At 52.5% G+C, this 13,837-nt stretch overlaps 2 protein-coding genes across 4 annotated transcripts in view; one reads left to right on the top strand and one right to left on the bottom strand.

Moving 5' to 3' along the window:
* The window catches only part of Yars1 (tyrosyl-tRNA synthetase 1), a 28,373-nt gene extending 24,382 nt beyond the window's left edge, over positions 1-3,991 (top strand). The window contains exons 11-13 of the mRNA XM_050150600.1: positions 687-880; positions 2,147-2,288; positions 3,599-3,991. Of these exons, the coding sequence (XP_050006557.1) occupies positions 687-880; positions 2,147-2,288; positions 3,599-3,709 (447 nt within the window). The 3' untranslated portion in view covers positions 3,710-3,991. The remainder of the gene's footprint in view (positions 1-686; positions 881-2,146; positions 2,289-3,598) is intronic.
* A 609-nt stretch (positions 3,992-4,600) lies between these two features.
* Nhsl3 (NHS like 3) overlaps positions 4,601-13,837 on the bottom strand; it is a 29,236-nt gene continuing 19,999 nt past the window's right edge. For all 3 annotated transcript variants that reach the window (XM_050150570.1, XM_050150588.1, XM_050150579.1), the window contains exons 2-7: positions 10,992-11,162; positions 10,851-10,906; positions 10,482-10,602; positions 9,558-9,671; positions 6,932-9,475; positions 4,601-6,488 (exon numbers count right to left, since the gene is read on the bottom strand). In XM_050150570.1, coding sequence (XP_050006527.1) covers positions 6,481-6,488; positions 6,932-9,475; positions 9,558-9,671; positions 10,482-10,602; positions 10,851-10,906; positions 10,992-11,162 — 3,014 coding nt within the window. In that variant the 3' untranslated portion in view covers positions 4,601-6,480. The remainder of the gene's footprint in view (positions 6,489-6,931; positions 9,476-9,557; positions 9,672-10,481; positions 10,603-10,850; positions 10,907-10,991; positions 11,163-13,837) is intronic.

Here is a 13,837-nt window from a genome sequence, read left to right as displayed (position 1 = left end):
CAACCACTGGACAGACTACTTGATGTGGCTGCTGGTGCTCCCACCTGAGATAGTGAAGCCAACATTCATCCACTCTACCTCCCAGACATCTGGAACCCTTGGTGTGGTGCTTGGGGCACAATGGTGGTCACTAACAGTCCAGGCTACCTAATTTCTGCTAAGAGATTTTTCCACAAGCCATTAGGGTCATTTTCTCAACTCTAGCCCCTTGAGGAGTAAATGTTCCTTCAAGGCATGTTCTCAAAGCCAGGCATGATAACACATGCCTGTAATCCAAGGACTTGGAAAACTGAGGCAGGAGAATCACCGCAAGTTAAAAGCCATCCTTCGCTACATAAATGAAAAAAGAAAAAGACACTCCAAAACCACAGAGAAACCCTATCTCGAAAAACCAAAAAAAAAAAAAAAAAGAAAGAAAAAAAGAAAAAGACAGGTGCAGGGGAGCTTTAGAGAGAGCAGATGCGGCAATGGCTCACCAGGTGTTTGGCCTACTCCACTCTGATCATCTCCCGTTTACTTGTCTATTAGGGGTTGAAGGGAATGTGCCACGTGTGGAGGTTAGAGGACTCATTTCTCTCCTTCCCCGATATGGCACCTGGGAAGCTAACAGGTGGTCAGGCTTGGCGGCAAGCACCTTTACCCACTGAGTCATCTCTCTGTCCCTGACAAGAATTTCTTGCTGGCAGCACCCAGATGCAGATAGCCTGTATGTGGAGAAGATTGATGTGGGGGAAGCTGAACCCAGGACTGTGGTGAGCGGCCTCGTACAGTTTGTGCCCAAGGAAGAACTACAGGACAGGCTGGTGGTGGTACTGTGCAATCTGAAACCCCAGAAGATGAGAGGAGTAGACTCCCAAGGCATGCTTCTGTGTGCATCCATGTGAGTGAGGATGGGGAGGTCAAGTGTGAGGAATTAGTCTGTATGATGCCCTAAGAAAATGCCTCTTGCACACTGATGCTAAAAGATGAGGCATGAGCCAGGTGGTGGCGGCACACGCCTTTAATCCCAGCACTGGGGAGGCAGAAGTAGGCAGATCTCTGAGTTTGAGGCCAGCCTGGTCTACAAGAGCTAGTTCCAGGACAGCCAGGGCTACATACAGAGAAACCTTGTCTCAAAAAAGGAAGGAAGGAAGGAGAAGGAAGGAGGAAGGGAGGGAGGGAGGGAGGGAGGGAGGGAGGGAGGGAGGGAGGGAGGGAGGGAGGGAAGGAAGGGAAAGGTTAAGGCTTGAAAAGGCTTGCTGTGCCAGGCGGTGGTGGCGCACGCCTTTAATCCCAGCACTCAGAGGCAGGCGGATCTCTGTGAGTTCCAGACCAGCCTGGTCTACAAGAGCTAGTTCCAGGACAGGAACCAAAAGGCTAGGAGAAACCCTGTCTTGAAAATCCAAAAAAAGGAAAGAAAAGAAAAGGGTTGCTGTGCGTAAAAGATACACTGTTAAGATAAAACTAGATCAGTAGTATGGCACAGTAGCACACATCTTTAATTCCAAAAGATCACCAAGAGTTCAAGGCCAGCCTGGTCTACATAGCAAGTCCCAGAGCAACATAGTGAGACCCTGCTTTGAAAAAAAAATTTTTTAGTTAAAAAGTAAAATGAAAATGGACAGATGCTGGGCGTGGCAGCACCTACCTTTAATCCTAGCACTTAGTGAGGAAGGTCTCTATAAGCCTAGTTTACATATCAAGTTCTAGGCCAGCCTGAGCTACACAACTCAGGTTGGTGGAGCTCTTGCCAGGCTGGCGAGCTCAGAGTTTGTTCTCTAGCACCTCATAAAAGTGAGTATGGTACCCACACCTGTGATCCCAGCACTAGGGAGTAGCGGCAGGTGAATCAGTTCAGGTACAGCCTGGGCTACATGAGACTCTCCAAACAAACATAAATGAAGGTGTCACACTACAAGTAAGAGGTGGATCCCAGATGCAAACCTGTTGTGATTGGGTACAGATCATTGCTGGAGACCCAGATATTACTCTTTCCAGAAAAAGAGGTATTGAATCCTGGGCTAAGTGTTCAGAGATGTGGAAAAGTGACCAGGACCTTCTGGGCTATGGCACTAAGGACATCCTAAATCTCTTTAGGGCCCCGAACACTTTAACATCCACAGCTGTTGGGTAATCCATCATCTTGCCTTTTGTCCTGTTTTTCCAGAGAAGGGGTGAGCCGCCAGGTTGAACCTCTGGACCCTCCGGCAGGCTCTGCTCCTGGAGAGCGAGTATTTGTGAAGGGCTACGAGAAGGGCCAGCCAGATGAGGAGCTCAAGCCCAAGAAGAAAGTCTTTGAGAAATTGCAGGTAAAATGCTACTATCCTCCCTTGCCCAGGTTGCCCCAATGAGCTGTTCCCAGCCGGGCGGTGGTGGCGCACACCTTTAATCCCAGCACTCAGGAGACAGAGGCAGGCGGATCTCTGTGAGTTCGAGGCCAGCCTGGTCTACAAGAGTTAGTGCCAGGACAAGCTCCAAAGCTACAGAGAAACCCTGTCTCGAAAAACTTAAAAAAAAAAAAAATTAGCAGTTGCCTCGTTCCCACTTCCGCAGAGTGAGGGACTTCAGACACTTGTTTGTCCATTTGATCACAATCTGAGAAAGCAGCAGATGGGAGCTCATCCCCATTTTACCTCAGGCTTTGACCTTCCAGGCCAGAGCAAATAAATGAATCTTGAGTAAGGCACTCACTAATCCGAATATGGCCTGCCCCAGTTGTCCTGGACTCACGCATTTATTTTTTCAATAAATATCACATTCAGAAAACTACAGAGAAACCCTGCCTCGAAAAAAAATAAAATAGTCATGTTCAGAATATGTGTCAGGCACTATTCTAAATTTCTGAACTATACCAGTGTAACAAATTAGTGCTTTATTTATAATAACAAATATTATAGAAACTGTTAGAGAGAAAATATCCACGGTCCTGCTGGGTATGTTGGTGCCTTTATGTAATTCCAATATTTAAGAAGCAGAGATAAGAAGAATGCCCCAAATTCATGCCAGTCCGGTTTTAAAAAGGAGGTCCAGGCCATCCGGGGCTAGGGCTACACAGTGAGACCTTCTCAAAACAAAAAACATAAACATTTATTTCCAGTCCTGTCAATCAAGGCTACTAAAATAAGCCTTGTTCGCCTCCTTGAGATCTTCTGCTGGACAGAGGAGCATTTGGGTTATTCTGCTTTTCATTCCTGAGGAATCATGTGTATAGTGTATTGTGGCCTATTAGCCTGCTATAACCGGCTTGGGGTGCATTTCAAGCAAGACCCTAGGTTTGATCCCTGGCATCATCACACATACCAGGGCTGCAGTGATATCAGTAATCTAGAAGTCTTTGTATTTATTCATAGAAGTGAATGTACTTATCAAAAGATAAAAATATGGGAGCCTTTGGGAAACCACTCAGAAACGCTGAGCCAGGGATCATGTGTTGTAGAGCACACCTTCAATCCTGGCACTCAAGAGCAGAGGCAGGAGGCCAGCCTGGTCTACACAGTGAGTTCCAGGACAGCCAAGACTACTCAGGGAGATCCTGTCTCAAAAACCAAAGTCAAAAAGTTGGGCCAGTTCATGTTAATAATGTAGTAATTTTTTTTTTGTGTTTGTTTGTCTTGTCCAGGCCGATTTTAAGATTTCTGAAGAATGCGTTGCACAATGGAAACAAACCAACTTCATGACCAAGCTGGGGTCCATCTCCTGTAAATCACTAAAAGGGGGTAACATTAGCTAGCTGGCCCAGCGTCCTCCTCACATTTTCTGCCGTCTCAACTTGTGGTACCCATCACCCGTTCCCACCTCAGGACACTGAACCTCCAAGTCTGGAACTGTTGATTAGACATGGGACTTGGTAAGGGACAGCTCACCTTCCTACCATCTGGGATCATCCCACCTGACTGCAAGGAAATTGACTGCTTGGGGTAAGGACGGCTGCCCAGTGCAGGCAGCTGTACCTCTTTCCCTTGGCAGCTGACTTGAGAAACCTGGTTTCAATAGAACCAAGAGAAAAAGTTTATTCCACCATCCTTGTAATTGGAAAAACACGGGTTTCCAAGCTGGAATCTAGTGCCTGATCTGGGCTAATTACAGTTTCTCCCCAACAGGAAATTGTGGGATTTGAAAAGAAGGAAAAACGGCCTAGAGGTCTACCAAGCATCCCAGGGCTGGCAGGATTCTCAGGGTCTGCCCCAGCTCTGGGGTTTCCCTGGATCTGGCTAGGTTGGGACTCCCTAAAGCAGATGTGTCAGCAGCAGGATGGGCATGGACTGATACAGTGTGGTGCTTTCTTCAGAATGGGATACTTCATAAGGCATCTCAATCCAGTCACCACCACTGTCAAATTCAAATAAAGTGTCTGAACCACACTAACTAGGAGGTGGCAGTGGCTATATCACCTAACCTAGGACCGCTGACTTTGGGGTGGGGCGGACGTGTAGATGACAGACGCCGAGTTTTCCCCTGCTTAGTACTAGGCAGGAGGCAGGAGACCACCTCTTCTGACTGCAGCTCCAGAGCACTGCCCTGTCCTAGCACAACCAGGCCTTGTGTGGTTCATCAGTATACATTACTTAGCGTCACCTGTGTCACGTCTGGAAAAAGAGTAGTCACAGCCAAGTTTCGATCATTTAATTAATACCTTTTAATGAAACACAACTTTGTCACGTGTCTCAAGCTTCTGAGAGGGAGTGGGGGAGGACTTTATATAGACATATCAAAGACTCAAAAATTTACGGAAATATATATATTTCTCTCTTCTAACATTCTTATGCAAATTACAGATCAGAGGCTTTTATCTCTCCATTTGCACAAGGTCAAGCTTAACTACCCCCAGAGGACAAATATTAATTGCCCCTCTTAAGAGTCTCCTTTCTTCGTACAAGCAGAGAAGATCCCAAATTAGGGCAAGAGCTCCAGTAACCCTGGAGGGGGAAGATGCTGCTTCCCACCCCCAGCAGCTCCCAGATCACTGCTACCAGGACCTGGTTTGGATCCTGGGGCAGAACAGTGCTTACTGAATGATTGTCCTCCCTCCCCACCTCATGGGACAGTGACATCCGCCTAGCAGCAGCCCCATCACACAGTGGGCAAGGGAAAGACAGCGACAAACAAGCAATCCTAACAAGAGGGCTAAGGGTCCTGACCTCTCACATTTCCCCTTTCTCGACAGGAAAGTCAGTAGCAAGGGGTAGTGTGTCGTTCTTGATAGTGGAGAAGCTAAAGGCCAAGATTTCTTGCCAGGCTCAAGCCCCCCTTGAAAAAGACTCAAGAGGTGGCCATAAAGAAGGTACAGCCATGGGAGCTGATAGAGACTCCAGCCTACCTAGAGGTGGCACAGGCTGACAGTGAGTCACTAAATTCCAGGAAGAGATTAGTAGCAGAGGCTGCCATCTGGGGATAGCCACCAGCCTGCCTATTAGGATCACTGGGTATCCCCCTTGGACTTCCCATCCTTGCTGCTCAGGCTCAGCTCCCTTCACCTGGCTGAATGGCAGCTGCAGAAAGGACATGCACCAAAGAGTAGAGACAGGTCAGAGAAGGAATGAGGGCTGGGCCTGGGCCCACTGCCCAAGTAAGTCCCTGCCAGGCTCTCCTCCCACCTTGGCAGTATCCCCTGCCAAGATAAAACAGACACATCCCATGAGCTCTTGGCTCTTAAGTTGTGCCCATCCACCCAAACCCAATCAAGTGTCACAGGACAGGTGCCCAGCATGCCAAGATCCCAGATGGCTTCCTACTCTGGTCTGGTTTTTGGTTTCTTAGTGCAGCGCCCACAGACCTCTGGTTCTTCCTCCCCTCATCCATGAGTACCCTATAAGGAGGAGCACCTGACAGAACTGGAAGGCAGAGGAGTGGTTGGTGGTAAGTTGAGGCACAGGAAGGCTAGCCCCCTCTGTACCTTTTGTGCTTTGGAATTCCACAGCCCCACCCCTGCCACCAGCCTGGGAAGCCTGTGGGGATGACTAGCCCATCTCCAAGAACTAAGGAAAGGCGTGGACTGGACTGGCAGAACGGATAGACTGGTCCCAGCTAAGGACTGATTCTGCCACCATGTAAACAGGCTCTTGGAATGTGGTTTCGTGAGCCCTGGAGGATGGACATGCAGTCACTTTGCAAAGGGCTTTGATTCTGGACTACAACATACATGATTCCCGACATGAAACAAAACAAACACATGTTCTGCTCCCACCTCTGTGGCCTTGAGGTGGGAGTGGGCGGTGGAGGGCTGGGGGCACAGCCACCCACTCCCACCAGCTACCTTCTTCAAGATGAGGCTAAGGCCAAGGCTGAAGGACTGCTGGAGGAAAAGGCATGAGGGCAGGGTGACCTGGAGGATGGGCAACATCCTTGCATAAACATGGAAGGCTGTGGAGATTAAGGCTGCAGGCATCCTTCCTTAGGCTAAGTGCCATGTCCTCTCTTCCTTGGAGCTGCTCGGGTCCCTGAGAGATTGTGTTCCTGGGATGGGTCAGCAGTGCCAGGTGATGATGGCCAGACCAGTCTCTTCTAGGGATCTGCGAGGAAAGCGACACTCAGCAGGCCTGACAAGAAAGCCTAAGACACGTGCTCACCCAACGTTTCTGCATCCCCTCCCTCATTTCACCGATGCTGCGCAACACTTTTTTTCAAGACAGGGTTTCTCTGTATAGCCCTAACTGTCCTGGAATTAGCTCTGTAGACCAGGCTAGCCTCAACTCACAGAGATCCACCTGCCTCTGCCTCCCAAGTGCTCAGGATTAGAGTGTGTTCCACCACTGCCTCCCCAGCATAGGGTGAAACACTTTCAACAGACGAAAACATGGGTGTCTCTGCCCCATTTTACAACATGAGATGGGAAATGATGTGAAATGGAACATACTCAGCTGCCAGAGTGTTTGTATCCCATGTACCCCTCCTCCCTCCAATTCCTCTCACTAGTGACTCCAGAGAACCGATTCTACACCAGTGCCTACAGTACCTGAGCCAGCGGGGGGCATCTTCTCTGTACCCGCCAGCTGCACACCTCCATTCTCTGCCAGCTCCCCCTTAGTCCTGTCCTCAGCGTGAGGGAGCCCGTTGGTGGATGGAGCAGTGGGAGACTCAGCCCTAGGAAAACTGGGGGAGGGAGGAGGGACTCCCACAGAGGGTTTGCGGGCCACAGGTGGAGGAGCCTTGGAAGGCTTTCTCTGGGTCTGGGATGGCCGCTGCTCTGAAATGCTCCGAAGTTCAGCCACCAGATTGCGCTGGAGGTCAGCCTGGGCCTCGGGGGACACAGGCCGCTCAAGCTGCAGTTTTCTGGTGCCCTTGGAGAAGATGAAGCTGGCCTTGGAGGCAGGAGATTGTGGAGACCGTGGCTCTGCCTCTGGTGGTCCAATAGGCAGAGAATTTCCAGGGCTCTCAGTGGCAGCCAAGCTGGAGGCTTTGAGTCGGACGGCAGCATGGAGCCCAGAGGAGGGGGCAGGCACTGGGCTGGCCCGCCCTGACAGGGCTCTTCGCAGTGGCTTCTGGGGGGCTGATGACCCTGGAGATGAACTTGGAGCCCCTGTGGAAGCACCCACAGAGCGAAGCCGTACCATCTGCAGGAGTGAGGGTGTGACCAGAGGTGTGGCAGCATCCTCCTTAGGAGCCCCACTGTTCTTGCCCACAGAATCCTTCTGAGGGAGCTTGGCCAGAGGTTCTGAAACAGAACTAGTTGGAGGTGGAGCTGGTGGAGCTGGAGGAGCTGGTGGGGGGGTTTGGGTATGCTGGGGTGAGGTTTGGAATGAGCTAGCAGCTGAAGGAGTGGTAGCCAGGGAGCTGCAGGGCTCCAGAGGGCCAGGCTCCAGGCCTGCAGAGAAGAAGACCTCTTCAGGTGGAGGAAAGTCAGCCATGGACAGGTCCTGTTCCTCAGGGGCAGGAGGTGGTGGTGGTGGCCAGCTGGAATCTGGGAGGGACTCCTCAGCAGTCTCTGGAGCAGGGGGGACTTCCTCAACCACCTCAGGTTTCTTACTAGGAGGTGGGGGTGGGTGATAAGATGGGGGTGGGGATGGTGGGGGTGACTGGTCTTTGGAGGCAATGGGAGACTCCTGGAGTGGAGTCAGGGTTGTCTGAGGCATGGAAGGGGTCACAGGACTGGTGTCAACGGTAGAAGCTAGCCCAGGAGCCACAGCAGGGGCAGCCACAGCAGGGGCATCTTGGTTAGAGCTCTTGGTCTTAGACGGTGGGGGAGAGAAAGGAGCAGGCACCTTAGGATGAGGAGGTATGACAAACCTGTCACCCACGGGGGTGGACATCTGTGGACCAGAACGGTCAGAGGGAGTAGGGTCTGAGGAAGAGGAACACAGAGAGGTGAGGGAAGAGGACACAGAGGCCCCAGGAGATCGAAGGGATGTCACTCGATCTGGTTTAGGGGGCTGAGCCTTGCCCGGGGAAGCAGGAGCACCTGCCAGACCCTTGTGAGGGAGAGTTGGGGTACCGCTTTGGCTCGAGTATCCACTAGAAGGTGAAAGTGTCCGTTCTGGGGAACGTGGAGGACGCCTGGAGCCACCTGGAGACAAGCCAGAGCCCCAGCTGCCTGCTGAGCTGGGTGGACAAGCTGCTGCTCCCACTCCCGAAGACCCACCTGTGGTGGGTGGCCGGGGCAGCTGTGGTTGCAGCTTCCGCTCAGGTTTGGGCGGCAGCCCCAAGGGCCCATCGGGTACTGCGGAGCCCCGCTGATGGAGGGAGTAGGTCCGGCGGGGAGGCGGGGGAGGCCGTTTCATCTTACGCAGCGACACACTCCTGCCAGACAACTGCCCACTGCTGCGGATGCTGGCTGTGTCTGAGACCTCAGCAGTGCTACCCCCACTGGGGGATCCCCTCCCACTACCCCCCGGAGGAGGGGATACTACATTATTGCTAGCTACAGAGCCCTCTGGCTGGCCCTCAGAGCCCCCCTTAGAGGAGAGAGTGGACCCGTCAGAGACAATGGTCTCAGAGGACTGAGAGTGACTCCAGGTATCACTGGACGAGGAAGCATGGCGGCTGCGGGGCCGTGGACTTGAGGCTGAGGAGAAGCGGCCCAGCGAGCGAACAGAAGCTGGACTAGCAGACAGCAGGCTGCAGCGGCTCAAAGTGCGCAGGCTGCTGCGGCCCAGAGCCACCACATCCACTGTGGGCGGCAACACAGCATGTGGGATCAGCTTGGACAGGTAGGTGGCTTGGGGCGAGATAGACATGGCTGGACTCAACGGCTCTGGAGGTCCTGCCCCTCCTGTCAGTCCAGGCACCGCGAGAGACATAGGCCGGATCAATGGTGGTGGCCGGGTTCCCGTGGATCGACCAACAAGCGTGTCATCATGGTAAACACGGTCAATGTGGCGCTGTAGAATAGTCTCGGCATCAGTGCCAGCCTCCGTTTCTGCCTCTAGAGTCTGCAGGGACACCCGGACCCCCGTCCCTAAAGCCAGGCCAGGGGGACGACCATCCACTGTGGGAATGCGGACAGCATCCCGTGGACCATGAGGCTGTGGAGTGCCTGGGGCCTCACGATTGTTCTGCAGGCCTGAAACAGACAAGGAGATGGAGTGAGCAGAGGGGCTGGCCAGTCTCCGCCCCTCACCACCGCCCACCTAACAAGGGCTCACCAAGTTCCTTCTGCACATGCTGAGGCAGCCCCAGCACCGTGCTCCTCCGCTCCCTCCGTCGCCGCCCTGACTTTCCAGATTTGGGAAATGAGTCATGGGGTCTGAAGGTGGAGCCTAAGAACCAGTGCAGGGGAGAAAAGCCATTAGCATAAGGTTCTGAGCACTCCAGAGCACGCTCTGTGCTGATGCAGTACTAGTAAATGCTCGGCAAGGTTACGGTTAAGACCTCTGGAAATCCCCTTACTAAGTCAACAATGATCTTTCCATTCAGTGAACAGTTCTTATTACTTAGTGAAATATTATGTCATCATATTAAATGCTTGATAGTCATTACAATAAGGTAAATGTTCTTAATATCCTGATTTTTTTTGGAGCAAGGGGTACTACTAGAAATGAACCCAGAGTCTTACACATATCCCCCGAGGCAGACCCTAGCCAGTCCTTTGGCTTCTGATTTGAGATGGGGTCTCATACAGTCTAGGCCAGCCTCTAACTCATTATGCAGCCGAGGATGACCCTGAATTTCTGATCCTCATAGTTCTATTTCCCAAGTGCTAGGATTACAGGTGTGTACTAACACAAGGTTTCATATAATGCCAGGGACTGAACTTAGGACTTCCTGAATGCTAGTGCAAGCACAGTCCCAACTGAGCTATATCCCGAGCCGTCCTTTATCATTTGTAGAACTTCAGACTCTCAAACAAGTGAAGGGTTTATATTCCTGGCCACACTGCAGCTAGGTTACCACAAATCCAGGTTCTCAAACCCTTAACTACCTTGCTTTGGATCAGTGTCCACCATGGACCTCCAAGAGGATAGAGGAGAGTGTCTCCTAAATTCCCTAAATCACTAAGCCTAGACAAGGAGGAAAAGGGGAAGCCCAAGGTACTCCCTGGCCTAGGAATCCCAGCAGGTGGAACACACCTCTGCGCTGGATCATCTCTGAACGGACGGAGAGAGCATCCTCTGCTGTGGAGCTCTCGGTCATGTAGGACTTCTGACTGCAGAAGGAAATGGTGTCTTCATCCGGCCCCGTCCGGGACGACTGTTGGAAGAAGATCAGCTTGGACAGGCTGCCTCAGGCCTCTCACTGGAATCTTCCCTCACAGATTCTCCCAGCATCACCGAGCACCGAGCAGGTACCAGATGGAGCAAGCCTGGACTAGCTGTCAGAGGTCATTTGATCTACCTCTTCAACATACAGAAGAAATCAATCCAGGGAGGCCCAAAGCCATGCATGTCAGAAGCCAAGTCAGAAGGGAAGAGCAGGGCAGAGCTGGGCACAGGGCTCACCTGGATGCTCTGGGTGTCTCCATGGTCCCAGCCACCCTTGCTCAGTTTCTGTCTTTCTAGAAGATACCAGAAGGGTGTGTTGGCCTAGGCCCCTGACCCCCAGGAGCTGAGAGCAGCACCAGAACAGGGCAGCGGAGTTACCTTGGTGCTGCAGGGAGCGGAGCCCCTCCTGGGCCTGCGTGTGCAGCTCCTCCAGGTGAGGTGGCCTCCCACTGGGGAAGAAGACGTTGTCCTGGTGTTCATCTACCGCAGATCCTGGCCCCTGGCTGGGCCCTGCACTCTGACGTTTGTCACTCTCAGCCTTGGCAGAGCCTGATGGGATGGGAGGAGGAAGTGAGACCCAAAGACATACGGGTCCTGAAGATTCCTAAATACAGTAACACAGGCAGGTAGCGCACCTACAGTCGCTGTCTACACCATGTACGTACACTAACTATGCCCAAGGGTACGTATATCTGAGTAATCACAACACATAATGGACCAACACACAGGCCCACTACATCGACAAATTCCCAGGCTTCTGTCATTTTACACATGAACACTATTCAAGTATAAACCCATGACTGCACCTACGCCGGCTTCCACAGACCCACATGACACTATTCTGCATACACACAGACAGTGTCTAAGGTTCACAAACTGCATCCGCGAGTCACTCGGGGCTCTACACAGAAGCCCCGGAAACACGCAGCGCCCACAGCAATTACATTTCTTGTCTCTGAGACCCAAAGCTTCATTTTAAAGGAAAACAAACCACCTTCTTCAAACCATCCCTTGGCCAGAGTCCAAGGAGAAGATGCCACTGAAAACCAGGGAGCTGTCAATCACAATGGGGAGGATAGGCCAGGGACACCTACTCACCCATATGGCTGCCCTCTGGGGGGATGGGCAGGAGAGGGAAGAAGAGGGCTCAGGTCCCTCAGCTTCCACTGGGAACTTATCCTCTCTTGGGGGAACAGGCCAGGTATGGGCTCTCCTGGAGGCCCTGGCCTGGCCCAGGTCCAGAGGAGCCAGGGCTCCATTACAGAGGATCCTGTTACAGGCTCTGCCAAAGAGGGGCTAGTCATCTAATCCTGAGGATGGGGGCTGCATCAGCACTTTGCAGTCCCAGCCCCTCTTTAAATGAAAGCCACAACATAAGCAAAAGTGCTGGGCGAGTCATGTGACCTTGGCAGTACCCCCCCCCCCCATACTATGATTTTGCCAGTGGAGAAACAGGCTCCAGTGGAACTGTAGCTACAGTCACAGCAAGCAGCTAGGGCAGCCGGGACAAGTCGGCATTCCCAGACGGGACCCTACCCTTGAAAAGCCAAGAAACTCTAGCTCCTCCAGTCAGAATCCAGGTCTGACCGCAGGCTCCCAGGCAGAGAAGTGCACCTGGTCTCCTCCTCCAAGTGAGGTCCCAGGGCACTCTTTCCTTGCTGCTCCCACACATCCTCCCACCCCTGAGATGACTGAGGAGGGGGCTTCCTTCTCTCTAAGCTGGGATATTGAGTCATACCTAGTAAGGGAGTGGGCACCCCAGGAGGGAGGCAGTCTGGCCCTAGGACAGCAGATTCCAAGGTCAGAACACCTGGTCCGTCCTCCCGGATCCCAGGCAGCACTCAGACAAAGGCGGCAACAAAGCCGCTGGACAGAAGCATGGCTGCACACTCACAGTGTGGCCAGCCTGGTGACCAGCACCCCCAGCCTCATCATTCTTCCTAGCTTCGGTCCCCACAAAACTAAGGGTCTGGCAAAGGGAGCTGTCACCCCTTCCCTACCCTACCCCCACAGCCACACCCACTCACCCTTCTTAAACACCTCAAGAAGGGCCGAAAGGTGTCGGCCCAAGAACACCACCATGCTGCAGCAGATGGTCCCCAGAGCACCGAACAGCACTTTCAATACAGCCCAGCCCCAAGGGGACTCAGGGATGCAAAGCAAGCTCCCTGCCAGCCAGCTGCACAGCACAGTTCCAGCAGGAGGGGGAGGGGCTGCTCCAGATTCTCCTCCCACCTTTGCAAAAGATCCCGCCCATCCACTAATCCCATCCCCCTAGCCCCCCACACAGGAGGCAGGGAAACCGAGGCCCAGAGACTGGGTGCTTTGCTACTGAAAAGGACTGGAGGCAGCAGAGAGAAGACACACAATACTAGCTGTGGATCGCTGACTCTGTCCCCAAGTTCTTGTCAAAACATTTGAGCACCAGAGCTAAGGGAAGGGTCAGGTGGTAGGTGGAAGAGCCACCAGATCAGACTTGGCATGGTGCCCGTGAGGACCCAGCCATCCTGGATAATAAGATAATTTTCTGAGGAAAGAGTTCAGCTCACGGAAAATGAGGCTTGTGAGGGTGGCAGGGACAGAGCTGGCTTCAGAATAAAACACACACACAGTGTGAGGCCAGGGAGATGCCCAGAGAATCGGGGCAGCCGAGGGCAACAGCCACTCCACTCACATGCTTGAGGAAGAACTTTCTTCCCACTCTCGAGATGTGATTAGAAAGGCTGAGAAACAGACCTGTTCCTTCAGCTACAGCTCCTCCCAGGAGCCACCCAGAGAAGTGCTCACCAGGCACCAAAGTAAAGAATTAGCCCAGCCGGGCGGTGGTGGTGCACACCTTTAATCCCTTTGTGAGTTAGAGGCCAGCCTGGTCTACAAGAGCTAGTTCCAGGACAGGCACCAAAAACTACAGAGAAACCCTGTCTCGAAAATCCAAAAAAAAAAAAAAAAAATTAGCCCAGAAGCAACCCTTAGGTGGAGTTCAGAAAAACAACCAGAGGTGTGCAGGGGAGGAGAGGGAAGAGGAGTTAGGAAGAATGTCCGGTTCGGGTACAGACTCAAATTTACCACACAAGCTGTGACTTTAATCCTAGCACTTTAATCCTAGCACACAGGAGGCAGAGGCAGGTGAAGTTCTGAGTTTGAGGCCAGCCTGGTCTACAGATCGAGTCCCAGATACCAAAATTACAGAGAGAAACCCTGTCTCGAAAAGAGAAGAAAAGAAA

The sequence above is a fragment of the Alexandromys fortis genome, unplaced genomic scaffold (genome assembly GCF_014885135.2).
Source record: "Alexandromys fortis isolate MF-2015 unplaced genomic scaffold, M_Fortis_MF-2015_v1.1 scaffold_26, whole genome shotgun sequence".
NCBI lineage: Eukaryota > Metazoa > Chordata > Mammalia > Rodentia > Cricetidae > Alexandromys > Alexandromys fortis.
This window is presented reverse-complemented; position numbering and strand designations above follow the sequence as displayed.